Source organism: Bufo gargarizans, chromosome 1 (genome assembly GCF_014858855.1).
Source record: "Bufo gargarizans isolate SCDJY-AF-19 chromosome 1, ASM1485885v1, whole genome shotgun sequence".
Lineage (NCBI taxonomy): Eukaryota > Metazoa > Chordata > Amphibia > Anura > Bufonidae > Bufo > Bufo gargarizans.
Genome location: NC_058080.1, coordinates 192,891,240 through 192,905,043, shown reverse-complemented (window position 1 = coordinate 192,905,043; position 13,804 = coordinate 192,891,240). Strand labels below are relative to the sequence as shown.

General features: G+C 44.1%; 1 protein-coding gene across 2 annotated transcripts in view; it reads left to right on the top strand.

The window, feature by feature from the left end:
* The window catches only part of IL15 (interleukin 15), a 128,074-nt gene that overhangs the window by 26,935 nt on the left and 87,335 nt on the right, over positions 1–13,804 (top strand). For both annotated transcript variants that reach the window (XM_044300664.1, XM_044300672.1), the window contains exon 2: positions 1,599–1,762. In XM_044300664.1, coding sequence (XP_044156599.1) covers positions 1,716–1,762 — 47 coding nt within the window. In that variant the 5' untranslated portion in view covers positions 1,599–1,715. The remainder of the gene's footprint in view (positions 1–1,598; positions 1,763–13,804) is intronic.

Here is a 13,804-nt window from a genome sequence, read left to right as displayed (position 1 = left end):
TACTCGATTAATCGTTGGATTAATTGGTAGAATACTTGATTACTAAAATAATTGATAGCTGCAACCCTACTGCAGATTTTGTCCAGGTACACTGTGGATTTTTTGCTGCGGGAAAATCTGCAGCTGACCTGCCATTTATGGCTGTACCTTTAGGGGGTCATTTATTATACTGAAATACACCTAACTTAGGCTACTTTCACACTAGCGTTTGGGGCTCCGCTTGTGAGTTCCGTTTGAAGGCTCTCACTAGCGGCCCCTTGCAGCATTCGGATGTCCGCCTGGCTGTTCGGAGGCAAACGGATCCGTCCAGACTTACAATGTAAGTCAATGGGGACGGATCCGTTTGAAGTTGACACAATATGGCTCAATTTCAAACGGATCCGTCCCCCATTGACTTTCAATGTAAAGTCTGGACGGATCCGTCTGAGCAACTTTCACACTTACAATTTCTTCTAAACTATAATGCAGACGGATCCGTTCTGAACGGATCCCATCGTCTGCATTATAGGAGCAGATCCGTCTGTGCAGACACCAGACAGATCCGCTCTGAACGCAAGTGTGAAAGTAGCCTTAGGCGTATTTCAGACGCAGAAACTGTTGCGCCGCTATCTGCGACTTCACCCCGTTCACGCCAGGTCTGGGTGTTGCGCAGGAAAGGGGGACCCGGCAGGCCCGTCTTATTCATGTTTTTCTATAACTTTTTTAGGCTTAGGAAATGGTCTGAATGTAAGACAGCTCAGAAGATGTCTTACATTTAGACTGGTGCTCGATGCGCCTAAGTTATGAAAAGGCCTGTGCCTCTTCACCAGCGCAGGGGCTTTAAGACACCTAGTGTACATTTTCTTTGCTTATCTAAGTCACTTTTTGCCCTTTGTAATACTTTAAATGGGGTTTCCAGGAATGGATAATGATCGGGATAGGTCATCATTATCACATTGGAGGGGGTCCGAGTCCCCGCACCCCTGCCAATTAGTTGTTTCAAGGAACCGCCGCACACACCGGAGCTTCCCTCCAAGCACAGTGTTATGCATCATACAGCTGCTGTGCTTAGTATTGCAGATTAGCCCCATTGACTTGAATGGGGCTCAGCTGCAACTAGGCCACATGACTGATGTACGATGATGTCACATGGCCTAGGAAGAGGACACAGCGATCACAGAGCACTGGCCACTAATAACAGCTGATCTATGGTGTTCCCAGGTGTTAGATCCTGCTGATCTGACATTGATGACCGTTTACCAGATAACCCATTTAAGTAATACAGTGTTTGTACTTTGTTTTGCCTAAGTGGACCATTTTAAGAATAAACCTGCAGTTTTATCAATATATTACGGTGTCATAAAATTGCTGTACCTTGCATGAACAAATATATATAGATGTAGTGATATTTTCACAAGGAATTTTAGCAGAATGCATAATTACATTGATAACAATGATATCTTACATTATCATAAAACGTCCTACACTTTCTCTTTGTTGTTAACATGTTACATAATTGTCTCTTGGTTTTACTATGGAAGTGTCAGTTTACAGAAATTGCTGACTGTGCACATCTTGGAGCTTGTGTATTAACAGAAGTGTTTTATCTTTTCTGACAGCCTGTTGATAGGAACAGTCTGTTCTAGATGAAGTCGGGAGTCTTTCCAACAGTGTATTTGCTCCATAATGACATTCGTTGATAGTAGCCTCGTTATCTCTTGGATTCCCATCAATAAATGAATCTCTGGATTCCAGTTATATTCAGTATCACCTTAATGCAAAGGTAAGAAAACCAAATTTTTATGGATTTACTTCAATTTTTTTGAAGTCTGAACCCAGGTAAAAAGCTCCAAAGTAGGGGTGGGCGATATGGCCTAAAATCTATATTGCGATATAATTTTAAGCATGTGCGATATATAGTTTTCTATATTTGAGGGAGGGGTTAAACTTCTTCTTTTTTTTTTTACTTTTTATTTAATAACTATTAGCCCCCTTAAGGGCTAGAACCCTTGTCATATTCACCCTAATAGATCTCTATTAGGGTGAATAGGACTTTACACTCTCCCTGCTGCCCTGTGATTGTGCACACAACAGCAGGGAGCTGACCATGGCAGCCAGCCTCTGATCTGCCCCCCAGCCTCTGATGTGCCCCCCAGCCTCTGATCAGCCCCCCAGCCTCTGATCAGCCCCCCAGCCTCTTATCAGCCCCCTCTGGTAACTCAAACCCCCCCTCCCTCCCCAGTATTAATCATTGGTGGCAGTGGCCACAGGGTCCCCCTCCCCCCATCATTGGTGGCAGTGGGCAGTGCGCCCCCCCCAGTATTGATCATTGGTGGCAGGGGGCCCCCTTCCCCCCCCCACAGCAGCAGTTCCGATCGGTTACCATGGCAGCCAGGAGTCACGCTACTGAAGTCCTGGCTGCCATGATATGTCAGTGAGCAGCATTATACTCACGTGCGCCGTGGCCGCCGGGAGCTCCTTCTTCTGTCTGTGCGGCGCATTGCTAATGCCTATAGCATTAGCAATGCGCTGCACAGACCTATGAGAAGGAGCGCCCGGCGGCCACGGCGCACGTGAGTATAATGCTGCTCACTGACATATCATGGCAGCCAGGACTTCAGTAGCGTGACTCCTGGCTGCCATGGTAACCGATTGGAGCCCCAGCATTATACTGCTGGGACTCCGATCGGAACTGCTGCTCCGTTATATGGCGGTCCGGCGATATAGGCGATATGCACAAAATCCATATCGTGGCACAAATTTATATCGCCTATACTGCCCACCCCTACTCCAAAGTAATTTCAAAAGTACACTTCATATACTGAATATTAGTTTACTGTATGTTAGACTCCTCAACATTGAAATTGCAACACCAAGAAGTAAAAGTTGTGGAGTTAAGGAAATAACAGGATAGACAGACATGTTAAAGGGGTAATCCCATCTTAGACAATGGGGGCATATCGCTAGGATATGCCCCCATTGTCTGATAAGTGCCACCGCTGGGACCCGCACCTATATCGAGAACGGAGCAGGGATCGCTGTGGCTGGAGGACCCCAGATTTCCCGGGGTCCGTCCACCACCAATCGCTAATCCCCGACTCTCCCATATAAGTGAATGTGTGTCCCATGCTCCCATTCATTTCTATGGGGCAGACGGCAATAGCCAAGCCAGTGCTCGGCTATTTTTGGCAGCCCCATAGAAATGAATGGAGGGCGGCTGCGCAGTGCGCCCTCCTTCACTTTCGGGGCTCTGTTCTTGATATAGGTGCGGGTTCCAGCCCCCATTGTCTGAGATGAGAAAACCCCTTTAATGATATCCAAATGATAAAAAAATGTAAACAAAATATTCAATACATTTTGATTTATGAACCCCTTAAAGACCAGTACATGTACGGCGCAAGGTCCGCCGGGTGCTGGGGGAGGAACGCGGGGAATCGGGCACCATGGCAGGCAGCCATGACGGGTAAGGGCAGCCTGGTGCAGCACCGCCCCCCTGCAGCTCCAAGCGCTATGATTGGCCGGTCAATGAAGACTGGCACATTGCAGGGCCGGAAGCTGAAAGAAGATGCTAGGCGGGTTGGGAGGGGGTCAGGGGGAGGTGACCGGTGCTGAACTGGTCAGCATCGGTCTCCTCTGAGGTAAGGCAGGGGACACCAGTGTTTGGCGTCCCCTGCCAGCACTGCTATTGGCTGGAACAACGCTCCAGCCAATGGCAGCGCTACAGCTGCATAGGAAAGGAACCTCCCTGCATGCAGCCATTCTAACTGGTGACTGCATGCAGAAAGGTTCTGTGCTTTTCTGTGCTGCTGTTGGCTTGCTGGGACTTGTGGTGTAACACTTTCCTGCTGAAAGAAGAAAAGAAGAACATCTGGAATTGCTGCACTGATTTTATATTTTTTTTCATTTGCAGCTGTTCCAGATCCCTAAACCACCCTCCGTCCCTGTCCCTTCCCGCTGCACCTCCCCCCCCTCCCGTATTTTTCGCTTTATAAGACGCACCTGATGATAAGATGCACCTAGGTTTTTGAGGAGCAAAATAAGAAAAAAAGTATTTTTAACAAAAAGGTGTGCTTTTGGTGGTTTTTGAACTAATGGTGGTCTGTGGATGACACTATTATGGGGGATCTGTGGATGACACTGTTATGGAGGGAATCTGTGGATGATGCACTGTTATGGAGGATCTGTGGGTGACACTGTTATGGGGCATCTGTGGATGATGCATTGTTATGGGGGATCTGTGGATGACACACTTATGGGGGATCTGTGGATGACACTGTCATGGGGGATCTGTTGATGACACTGTTATGGGGGATCTGTTGATGACACACTTATGGGGGATCTGTGGATGACACACTTATGGGGGATCTGTGGATGACACACTTATGGGGGATCTGTGGATGACACACTTATGGGGGATCTGTGGATGACACACTTATGGGGGATCTGTGGATGACACACTTATGGGGGATCTGTGGATGACACACTTATCGGGGATCTGTGGATGACACACTTATCGGGGATCTGTGGATGATGTACTGTTATGGGGAATCTGTGGATGATGTACTGTTATGGGGAATCTGTGGATGATGTACTGTTATGGGGAATCTGTGGATGATGTACTGTTATGAGGGATCTGTGAATGACACTCATGTGATTATAACCCCCATCATCCTAAATAATACACTGATGTACTGTAGGTACTGTACATTGGTGTATTCTCAAAGATGAGGGGAGTTATAGTCAGATTAACTATAAACACTATCCAGGGACTGTTCTGTAGTTGGCATATGTTTATATTAAATATGACTATAACCCCCCTCATCCATAGGAATCCATAGTGATAATTTTTTACAGTGCAGCAACAATACAAGAGTGGGAGCAGGGTGTCTAGCAGGGCAGTATACAGAGCAGTGACACTCCAGTAGTGCCTGCATCCATGTGTATATGTATGAGCAGAGAGCAGCAGGGCTAGCAGGCACAATGACAGAGGGGCTGGAGCGCACTGTGTGACATTCAGCACATGGACGAGAAGTGCACACAGGACCCTGGAGCTCAGGTCAGTGCCCGGGGGTCCCCCAGCAGCAGCTGGAGGAGGGGACAGGGGGGAGAAGTTGTCACTTACTGGAGCTGCGGTCTCCGGTCCCGGATGCGCATCGGACGCGCGGGTTGGCGGCAGAGGAGCACAATAAGTGAAGCCGCCAGCCCACCCATCCCTGGTGCGGTCTTGTTAAGGAAGCGCGGGCTGGAGGCAGAAGCATTCAGTGAAGCCGCCAGCCCACCCAATAGTTTAATGGCAGGCTCAGGAGTTGTTAGTGAGAGCTTCTGAGCCACCTAATTTGCGTCGCATTCGTTTTATAAGACGCAGTGACACTTTCCCTCCACTTTGAAGGAAAAAAAGTGCATCTTATAAAATGAAATATACTGTAGTGAATTTTTATAGTAATTTTTGCACGCACGATCTGTGTTTTGTTTTTATTTAACTTTTTTTTTTTGTGTGAAAAAAGACCTCGTTTTTTTTTTTCATTTGCAGCTGTTCCAGATCCCTAAACCACCCTCTGTACCTTCCCGCACCCCCCTCCCTCCCCCCCAGGCACCCCTGTTCCACCAATTCTTTTTTTATGGACGCCATTTGGTCTGTCCACTTTTTTTGGTCATTTTTTTTTCTATTTTTCGGCTCTGCACCACTTTTTCTGCATGTTAGTTCTGACTGCCAAGTGCTGTTCAGTGCATACCTGCCTGATCAGCATCTGGGGATTATTGTTTGCGCTTTTTTTTTCTGTGTTGATGTATTGCCAATTTTTCCTTATTTTTGGTTCAAAAAAAAAGAAATTGTAGTTAGGGCTTTATATAAATATATATATATATAGTTCTATATTTCTATATACACTGCCTGTCCCAAAAAAAAGTCACCACCAAAAAAAAAGGTCAAACTCTAATATTTTGTTGAACAGCCTTTAGCTTTGATTATGGCACACATTCGCTGTGGCATTGTTTCGATAAGCTTCTGCAATGTCACAAGATTTATTTCCATCCAGTGTTACATTAATTTTTCACCAAGATCTTACATTGATGAAGGTAGAGTCTGACTGCTGCGCAAAGCCTTCTCCAGCACATCCCAAAGATTCTCAATGGGGTTAAGATCTGGACTCTGTGGTGGCCAATCCATGTGTGAAAATGATGTCTCATGCTCCCTGAACCACTCTTTCACAATTTTGAGCCAGATGAAACCTGGCATTGTCATCTTGGAATATGCCCGTACCGTCATGGAAGAAAAAATCCATTGATGGAAAAACCTGGTCATTCAGTATGTTCAGGTAGTCAGCTGACCTCATTCTTGGAGCACATACTGTTACTGAACCTAGACCTGTCCAACTGCAGCAACCCCAGATCATAGCACTGCCCCCACAGGCTTGTACAGTAGGCACTAGGCATGATGGGTGCATCACTTCGTCTGCCTCTCTTCTTACCCTGATGCGCCCATCACTCTAGAACAGGGTAAATCTGGACTCATCAGACCACATGACCTTCTTCCATTGCTCCAGATTCCAATCTTTATGCTCCTTGGCAAATTGAAACTTTTTTTTTTTTTTTGCCTCACTGATTAGTGGTTTTCTTACGGCTACACAGCTGTTCAGTCCCAATCCCCTGAGTTCCCTTCGCATTGTGCATACACTTTCGCTATTATACATAGCCCTGAGTTCTACTGTTGGTTTTCTTCGATATGATTTCACCAAACATTTAAGTGATTGCCTATCTCGATCATTCAGGATTTTTTTCCCGCCACATTTCTTCCTCGAATACGATGGGTCCCCACTATCTTTCCAGTCTTTAACCCCTTCACGTCTGCAATCTGTATATATACGTGATAGCTGCACATACCCCGTGCAGCTACCACGTATATAAACGTTCTGGCAGCTCTTTAATCCAAGCGCTGCAAAGCGCTTGGATTAAAGCTTCTGCTACTGCCCTGCTGCCGTCACTGACAGCATACAGTGCAGAAATGCCGGCAAGGGACCAATCAGAGTGGTCCCTTGCCGGCAATCGATCCGATTGGTTAGTCTGTGCAGACTAACCAATCGGATCGCGTCAGTGTTAAAATGCCGGTTTCAGGCTCTGATCTGCGCTCTGCAGATCAGAGCCTGAAATCGGTAATGTGTCCTGAAGCCCCCGATCTGTGCTCCTTGTTCTTGATCTGCCCCCCGATGCGGTCCGCCCCTTCTGCCCCGATCTGTGCCCCCTTCTTGTCAATATTCTTATGCTGACCCCCCCCGATGCGGTCCGCCCCCTCCTGCCCCCATCTGTAAGTAAAATGCTGTCCCCCTATCCCCGTTTCCAGCGCTCTCCGCTGTCCCCTGCCCCCGATGCGGTCCCCCTTGTGTGTGTGATGGCGGCGGCTCCATTCCTGAGCCGCCGCCATCAGCAGCATGTGTCAGCTCTATGCTGACACTGCTGTAACCCCATAGATGCCGCAGTAGCGGCATCCATGAGGTTAATAGAGGGAGGGGGCTCCCTCTCTCTCAACCATCAGGGCTGCTGCCATCGCAGCGCCTGATGGTTGCCATGGCAACCGGACGCTTTGCAAAGGCGTCCGGTTGCCATGGTATAGGCGTCCAGTGCTGCCACCTACAGGCATCTGATTGTATTATACTTTGCAATGCAAGAGCATTGCAAAGTATAGTACAACCATCAGCCTCAATGGATCTTCAAGATCCAAGAGGGAACTGATAAAAAAAAAAGTGAAAATAATAAAAGTAAAAAAATAAAAAATAAAAATGTAAAAAATAAATTTACTTTTCCTATAAAAAAAAACAAACAAAAACCACACATATTAGGTGTCACCGCGTCCGTAACGACCATCTCTATAAATATATCACATCATCAACCCCGTCCAATAAACACCATAAAAAATAAAAAATAAAAACGGTGTAAAAAATAAGCCATTTTTGTCACCTTACATCACAAAAAGTGCAACACCAAGCGATCAAAAAAGGCGACTATACCCCAAAATAGTACCAATCAAACCGTTACCTCATCCCGCAAAAAATGAGCCCATATTTAAGACAATCACCCAAAAAATAAAAAAGCTATGGCTCTCAGACTATGGAGACACTAAAACATCATTTTTTTGGTTTCAGAAATGCTATTATTGTGTAAAACTTAAATAAATAAGAAAAAGTATACATATTGGGTATTGTCACGTCCGTAACGATCTGCTCTATAAAACTGTCACATGACCTAACCCCTCAGATGAACGCTGTAAAAAAAACAAAAAAAAACTGTTCCAAAACAGCCAATTTTTTGGCCACCTTGTCCCATAAAGTGTAATAATGAATGATCAAAAAATCCTATGTACCCAAAAATGGTACCAATAAAAACTTCAACTCTTTCTGCAAAAAATGAGCCACTGCACAAGACGATCGGTATAAAAATAAAAAACATATGGCGTTCAGAAAACCAATCCAGCAAAATCTGCCTTCCAAAAACCATACAGTGTTCCTTTCCTTCTGCGCCCTGCCGTGCGCCCTTACATCAGTTTACGACCACATGTGGGGTGTGTCTGTAAACCGCAGAATCAGAGTAATAAATATTGAGTTTTGTTTGGCTGTTAACCCTTAATGTGTTAAAGAAAAAAAATGTAATAAAATAGAAAATCTGCTAAAAAAGTGAGATTTAGAAATTTCATCTCCATTTTCCTTTAATTCTTGTGGAACACCTAAAGGGTTAATAACGTTTGTAAAATTGGTTTTAAGTAACTTGAGGGGTGTAGTTTCTACAATGGGGTCATTTATGGGGGGTTTCCACTATGTAAGCCCCACAAAGTGACTTCAGACCTGCACTGGTCCTTAAAAAGTGGGTTTTGGAAATTTTCTTAAAAATGTTAAGAATTGCATCTAAACTTCTAAACCTTGTAATGTCCTAAAAAATTTAAATAACGTTTCCAAAATGATGCCAACATAAAGTAGACATGTGGGGAATGTTATGTAATAAATTTTTTATGAGGTAACACTTTCTGTTTTAGAAGCAGAGAAATTGAAATTTAGAAAATTGCAAATTTTTACAATTTTTTGGTAAATTTTGGATTTTTTCCAAAAAAAGGAGATATATATTGACTCAAATTTATGACTGTCATGAAGTACAATGTGTCACGAGAAAACAATCTCAGAATGGCGTGGATAAGTAAAAGTGTTCCAAAGCTATTACCACTTAAAGTGACGCATGTCAGATTTGTAAATTTTGACCTGGACACTGGGGCATCAATGACCTTTGGTCATGAAAGGGTTAATAATGCGTTGGACAGTTCTTAACCCAATTTTAGTAGTTTCTGCAATCTCCTTAGATGTTTTCTCTGCTTGATGCATGCCAATGATTTGACCCTTCTCAAACAGACTAACATCTTTTCCACGACCACGAGATGTGTCTTTCCATATGGTTGTTTAAGAAATGAGAAGCAGCTCATTGCACCAGTTAGAATTAAATAACTTTTTGTCAGCTAAAAGATAATCGCCCATGCAGTAATTATACAATAGGAGGCTTATAACAATTTGTTAAGGCTACTTTCACACTAGCGGCACGGGCCTCCATCGGGTGAACAGCCTGTCGGATCTGTCTTGCCGCTAGTGAACGTGTGCCCCCGGACTGCCGCTCCATCCCCGTTGCCTATAATGGGGGCGGGCAGGAGTTACGGTGGAGGAACGGCAGCGCACGGCGAGAGGCTGCCGGAATAAATGTCGGACATGTCGTTGTTTTATTCCGGCGGCCTCTCGCCGTGTGCTGTCGTGCCTCCGCTAGAACTCCACCCCTACTATAGTCAATGGGGACAGAGCGGCAGTCTGGGGGAACACGTTCACTAGTGGCAGGACTGATCCGACAGGCTGTTCACCCAACGGAACAGCCTGCTGGAGGTCCGTGCCGCTAGTGTGAAAGTAGCCTTAGTTCAATCCAGGTGGCGCCTTTTTTAGGGACAGCCAGTGTATAGATATAAGTTAAGTTAATTTTTAGCCAGTGTTCACTTTTATAACACTGTAGTGAATTTTTATAGTACAGTTTTTTGTACACATGCACGATCTGTGTGCGTGCTGCAGAGCACCCATCAGTAGTGTGCTCATTTACATCTGCACATTTTTTTGTTTCTTTTCTTTACATTTTTTTTTGTGTGAAAAAAGACCTGCAGTTAGTGGTAGTTAGATATATATTTATAAATTTCAGTTAGTGTCAGTTTAGAATTTTGCACGAATGCACCATCTGCGTACATGCACTTTGCAACCACTGAGCGCCGACCAGTAGTGTCGATTACTGATTGCGTCTGCTCAGTTTGCACTGCAATTTTTTTTTTGTGCAGATTTTTTTTTCTTTTTCTTCTAAATTGAATTTAAAATGTATAACTAGCCCCTTCACGTACACACCTCACATGAAATAAAGGTTTACATATTTCACACGTCCATCCCAACGAGTATACTCAGCTGAAGAGGCATACGCCATGCTTGCCTTCGATACTGAGTCTGCCAGTGAGGGAGAAGAGGATGCCACTTTCCTCTACTCCATCATCATCCGCTGATGAGAGACCCTCTAGAAGGTATATTTTACACTTATATACACCCTGCACATGTAGAGGCACTTATATTATATTTACATTTAGTCTGAGACTACTAATTGCCTGCTCTTGACATGTGCATGTTCTGTTTTTTATATACTTTTAAAAATTAACTTTTATTTGCTTTTTTAATAAATAGAGCGTTTTTGTGATATCTAACCTACTCCGTTTAAAACTATCTACAGTAACCCATTGTGTGCTGTTATTGTGTTATATGTGTATATATGAAAGCAGCCAGCTATAAAGAAGCAAGTGTAACAAATACACTGCCATTGCAATAATAGCTGTTGTAAGAGAGAGAAAAACACAATAACAGCACACAATGGGTTACTGTAGATAGTTTTAAACGGAGTAGGTTAGATATCACAAAAACGCTCACTATTTATTAAAAAAGCAAATAATAAAAGTTAATTTTTAAAAATATATAAAAAACAGAACATGCACATGTCAAGAGCAGGCAATTAGTAGTCTCAGACTAAATGTAAATACCCTCTAGAAGGCGCCCCAGCGTAGAAGCGGAGGCATACCCCCAGAGTGAACCCTTAGGCCCCTTTCACATGAGCGAGTTTTCCACGCGTGTGCAATGCGTGATGTGAACGCATAGCACCCGCACTGAATCCTGACCCATTCATTTCAATGGGTCTGTGTACATGAGCGTTTTTTTTTCACGCATCAGTTCTGCTTTGCGTGAAAAACTCAGCATGTTCTATATTCTGTGTTTTTCACGCAGCCCTGGCCCCATAGACGTGAATGGGGCTTCAGTGAAAAACTGAATGCAAGTGCGGATGCAATGCGTTTTTCACTGATGGTTGCTAAGAGATGTTGTTTGTAAACCTTCAGTTTTTTTATCACGCACGTGAAAAACGCATCAAAACGCATTGCAGTCGCGTGGAAAAAAATGAACGCAGTTCCAGACAAGACTGACTGACTGACTGAACTTGCTTGCAAAATAGTGCGAGTTTCCCTGAACGCACCCTAAACGCATCTGGAGCCAATCCGTCACGCTAGTGTGAAAGAGGCCTTATGGATCCCACCCCCTGACTATTATAGCCCCGCATTTTGAGGGCAGGTCTGGAATACAGACAGATAGTGTCTTCTTCTCTGAAGATTTTGTAAATGTAACCCCTTAGTGACCAGCCCTGTTTTCGGCCTTACTGACTAAGCGTTTTTCTTCCTTTTTTCATCGTCGCATTTTTCCATCTATATAGCTTTATGAAGGCTTTTTTTTTGCGGGACGAGTTGTAGTTTTTAATGGCGCCATTTTGGGGTACACATAACTTTCTGATTAACTTTTATTAACTCTTTCTGAGAGGGAGATGGGAAAAACAGCCACTGCGTTTTTACGTTATAAATGATGGCGTTAATTTTTCGGTATAAATAATATAATATCTTTATTCTCTGGGTCACTATGATTACAGTGATACCAAACACATATAGGTTTTTTTTTCGTTTTACTACTTTTTTGCAATAAAACCCTTTAAAAGAAAAAAACATTTTTGCATTGCCGCTTCCCAAGACCAATAACTTTTTTCTTTTTCTTTTTATGGAGTTGTGTGAGGGCTTCATTTTTGCAGGACAACTTGTATTTTTCATTAGTATCATTTTTGTGGAAATTGCGCTTTTCGATCGCTTGTTATTATGTTTTTTCGGTGGCAACTAAGAATAAATTAGCAATTCTGTCTTTTTATTTTTATTATCTTTTTACGGCGTTCACCGTAGGTGATAATTTATGTGATATTTATGTAGTCTGGGTCGTTATGGACACGGCAATACCAAATGCCGGGGGAGATTTTTTTTTTTTATCCATTTTTTTTCATTGAAAAGTGTATATTATTTTTTCTATTCCTATAGTGCATTGCATTTTAATGTCAGTGCTATTCTGACATTGACCAGCAGGCTGTGCCAGAGAGGCGCAACCTGCTGTAAATTACTCAAGGTGGGTCTGGGGCCTAAACGAGACCCCAGCCAGCCTTCACACACATCAGCACCCCGGATTTGCAGGATTCCGATGGGAGACAGAGGGAGTCCGCTCCCTCTATCAGCACTTTACACGCGGCGGGCGCCATTGCCCGCGGCATGTAAAGTGTTAAACAGACCTGCCGGTCTGGGCTGTTAGAGCAGGGCCGCGCCTCTCATGTGAGAGCTGGGCCCCCACTCCCCATTGCAGGGCGACCCGTGCAGCGCTTAGACTGGGCCGCCGTGAAAAAACTTTGGCCCAGCCTAAGGCGCTTTAGTGACCGCCATAAAAACACATATGGGTGTTCACTAAGTGGTTAATGGTGGCCCAAACCAATTTATACGCCCAACAATTTATTGATCCGAACCCTACATCGGCATATGCTAGACCCCTAGGTTGGACCCCAGAAGATAATGAAGTTTTGGGGACTCGTGCTGCCTATGATCATTGTAAAAATAAACTTTAGACAATATTGGAGTTCTGACATTTTCTACCAGACTCCAATTTGTTTTAAGACCTTGACCCGGAAGCGTTTTGAGTCAATTAGGAAATTCCTACACTAGAACGACAATGCACAGTGCCCATCCCAAAACGACCCAACATTTGACCGTCTGTTCAAGGTTAGGCCTGTCATTGACCACTTTAACACCAAGTTTGCAGAGGTGTACAACCCCGATAAAAATGTCTGTCTAGATGATGTCCCTATTACTTTTCAAAGGGAGGATTAGATTCCGACAGTACCTGCCTAGCAAACGGGTAAGGTATGCCATTAAGATTTACAAACTTTGTGAGAGTAGCTCCGGGTACACCCACAAGTTCTGCATTTACAAAGGGAAAGATTCCCGGATAGAACATTTCCAGGTCAAGTCCCCCAGACAGCAAGGAAGGGAAGGACCCAAAAAAGATGCAAGTGTGTTCCAAAAGGGGATAAGGAAATACACCATTTACCACTGCGAAACCTGCCCTGAAAAACCTGGCCTGTGCATGCAGGATGTCTAGCACTCATCCATAGAGTATTAATTTAATTTCATCCGTGATGTACCCTGTAGTTTTACCACCTTATATCTCTGATTTAAACCGCATAGCTTACAGATCCACTTTTCACCAACCACTACATATTCATTTCTGTGAAACACCAGTTAGGTCAAAAGTACCCTTTCCACCACTTAAAATGTTCGTACAGGGGGTGCTCTTTTCAAAATGGAGTAACTTCTTGGGGTTTTTAATTTCTGGGGACCTCAGGAATCTTTTAAATGCGACATGGCACCTAAAATCAA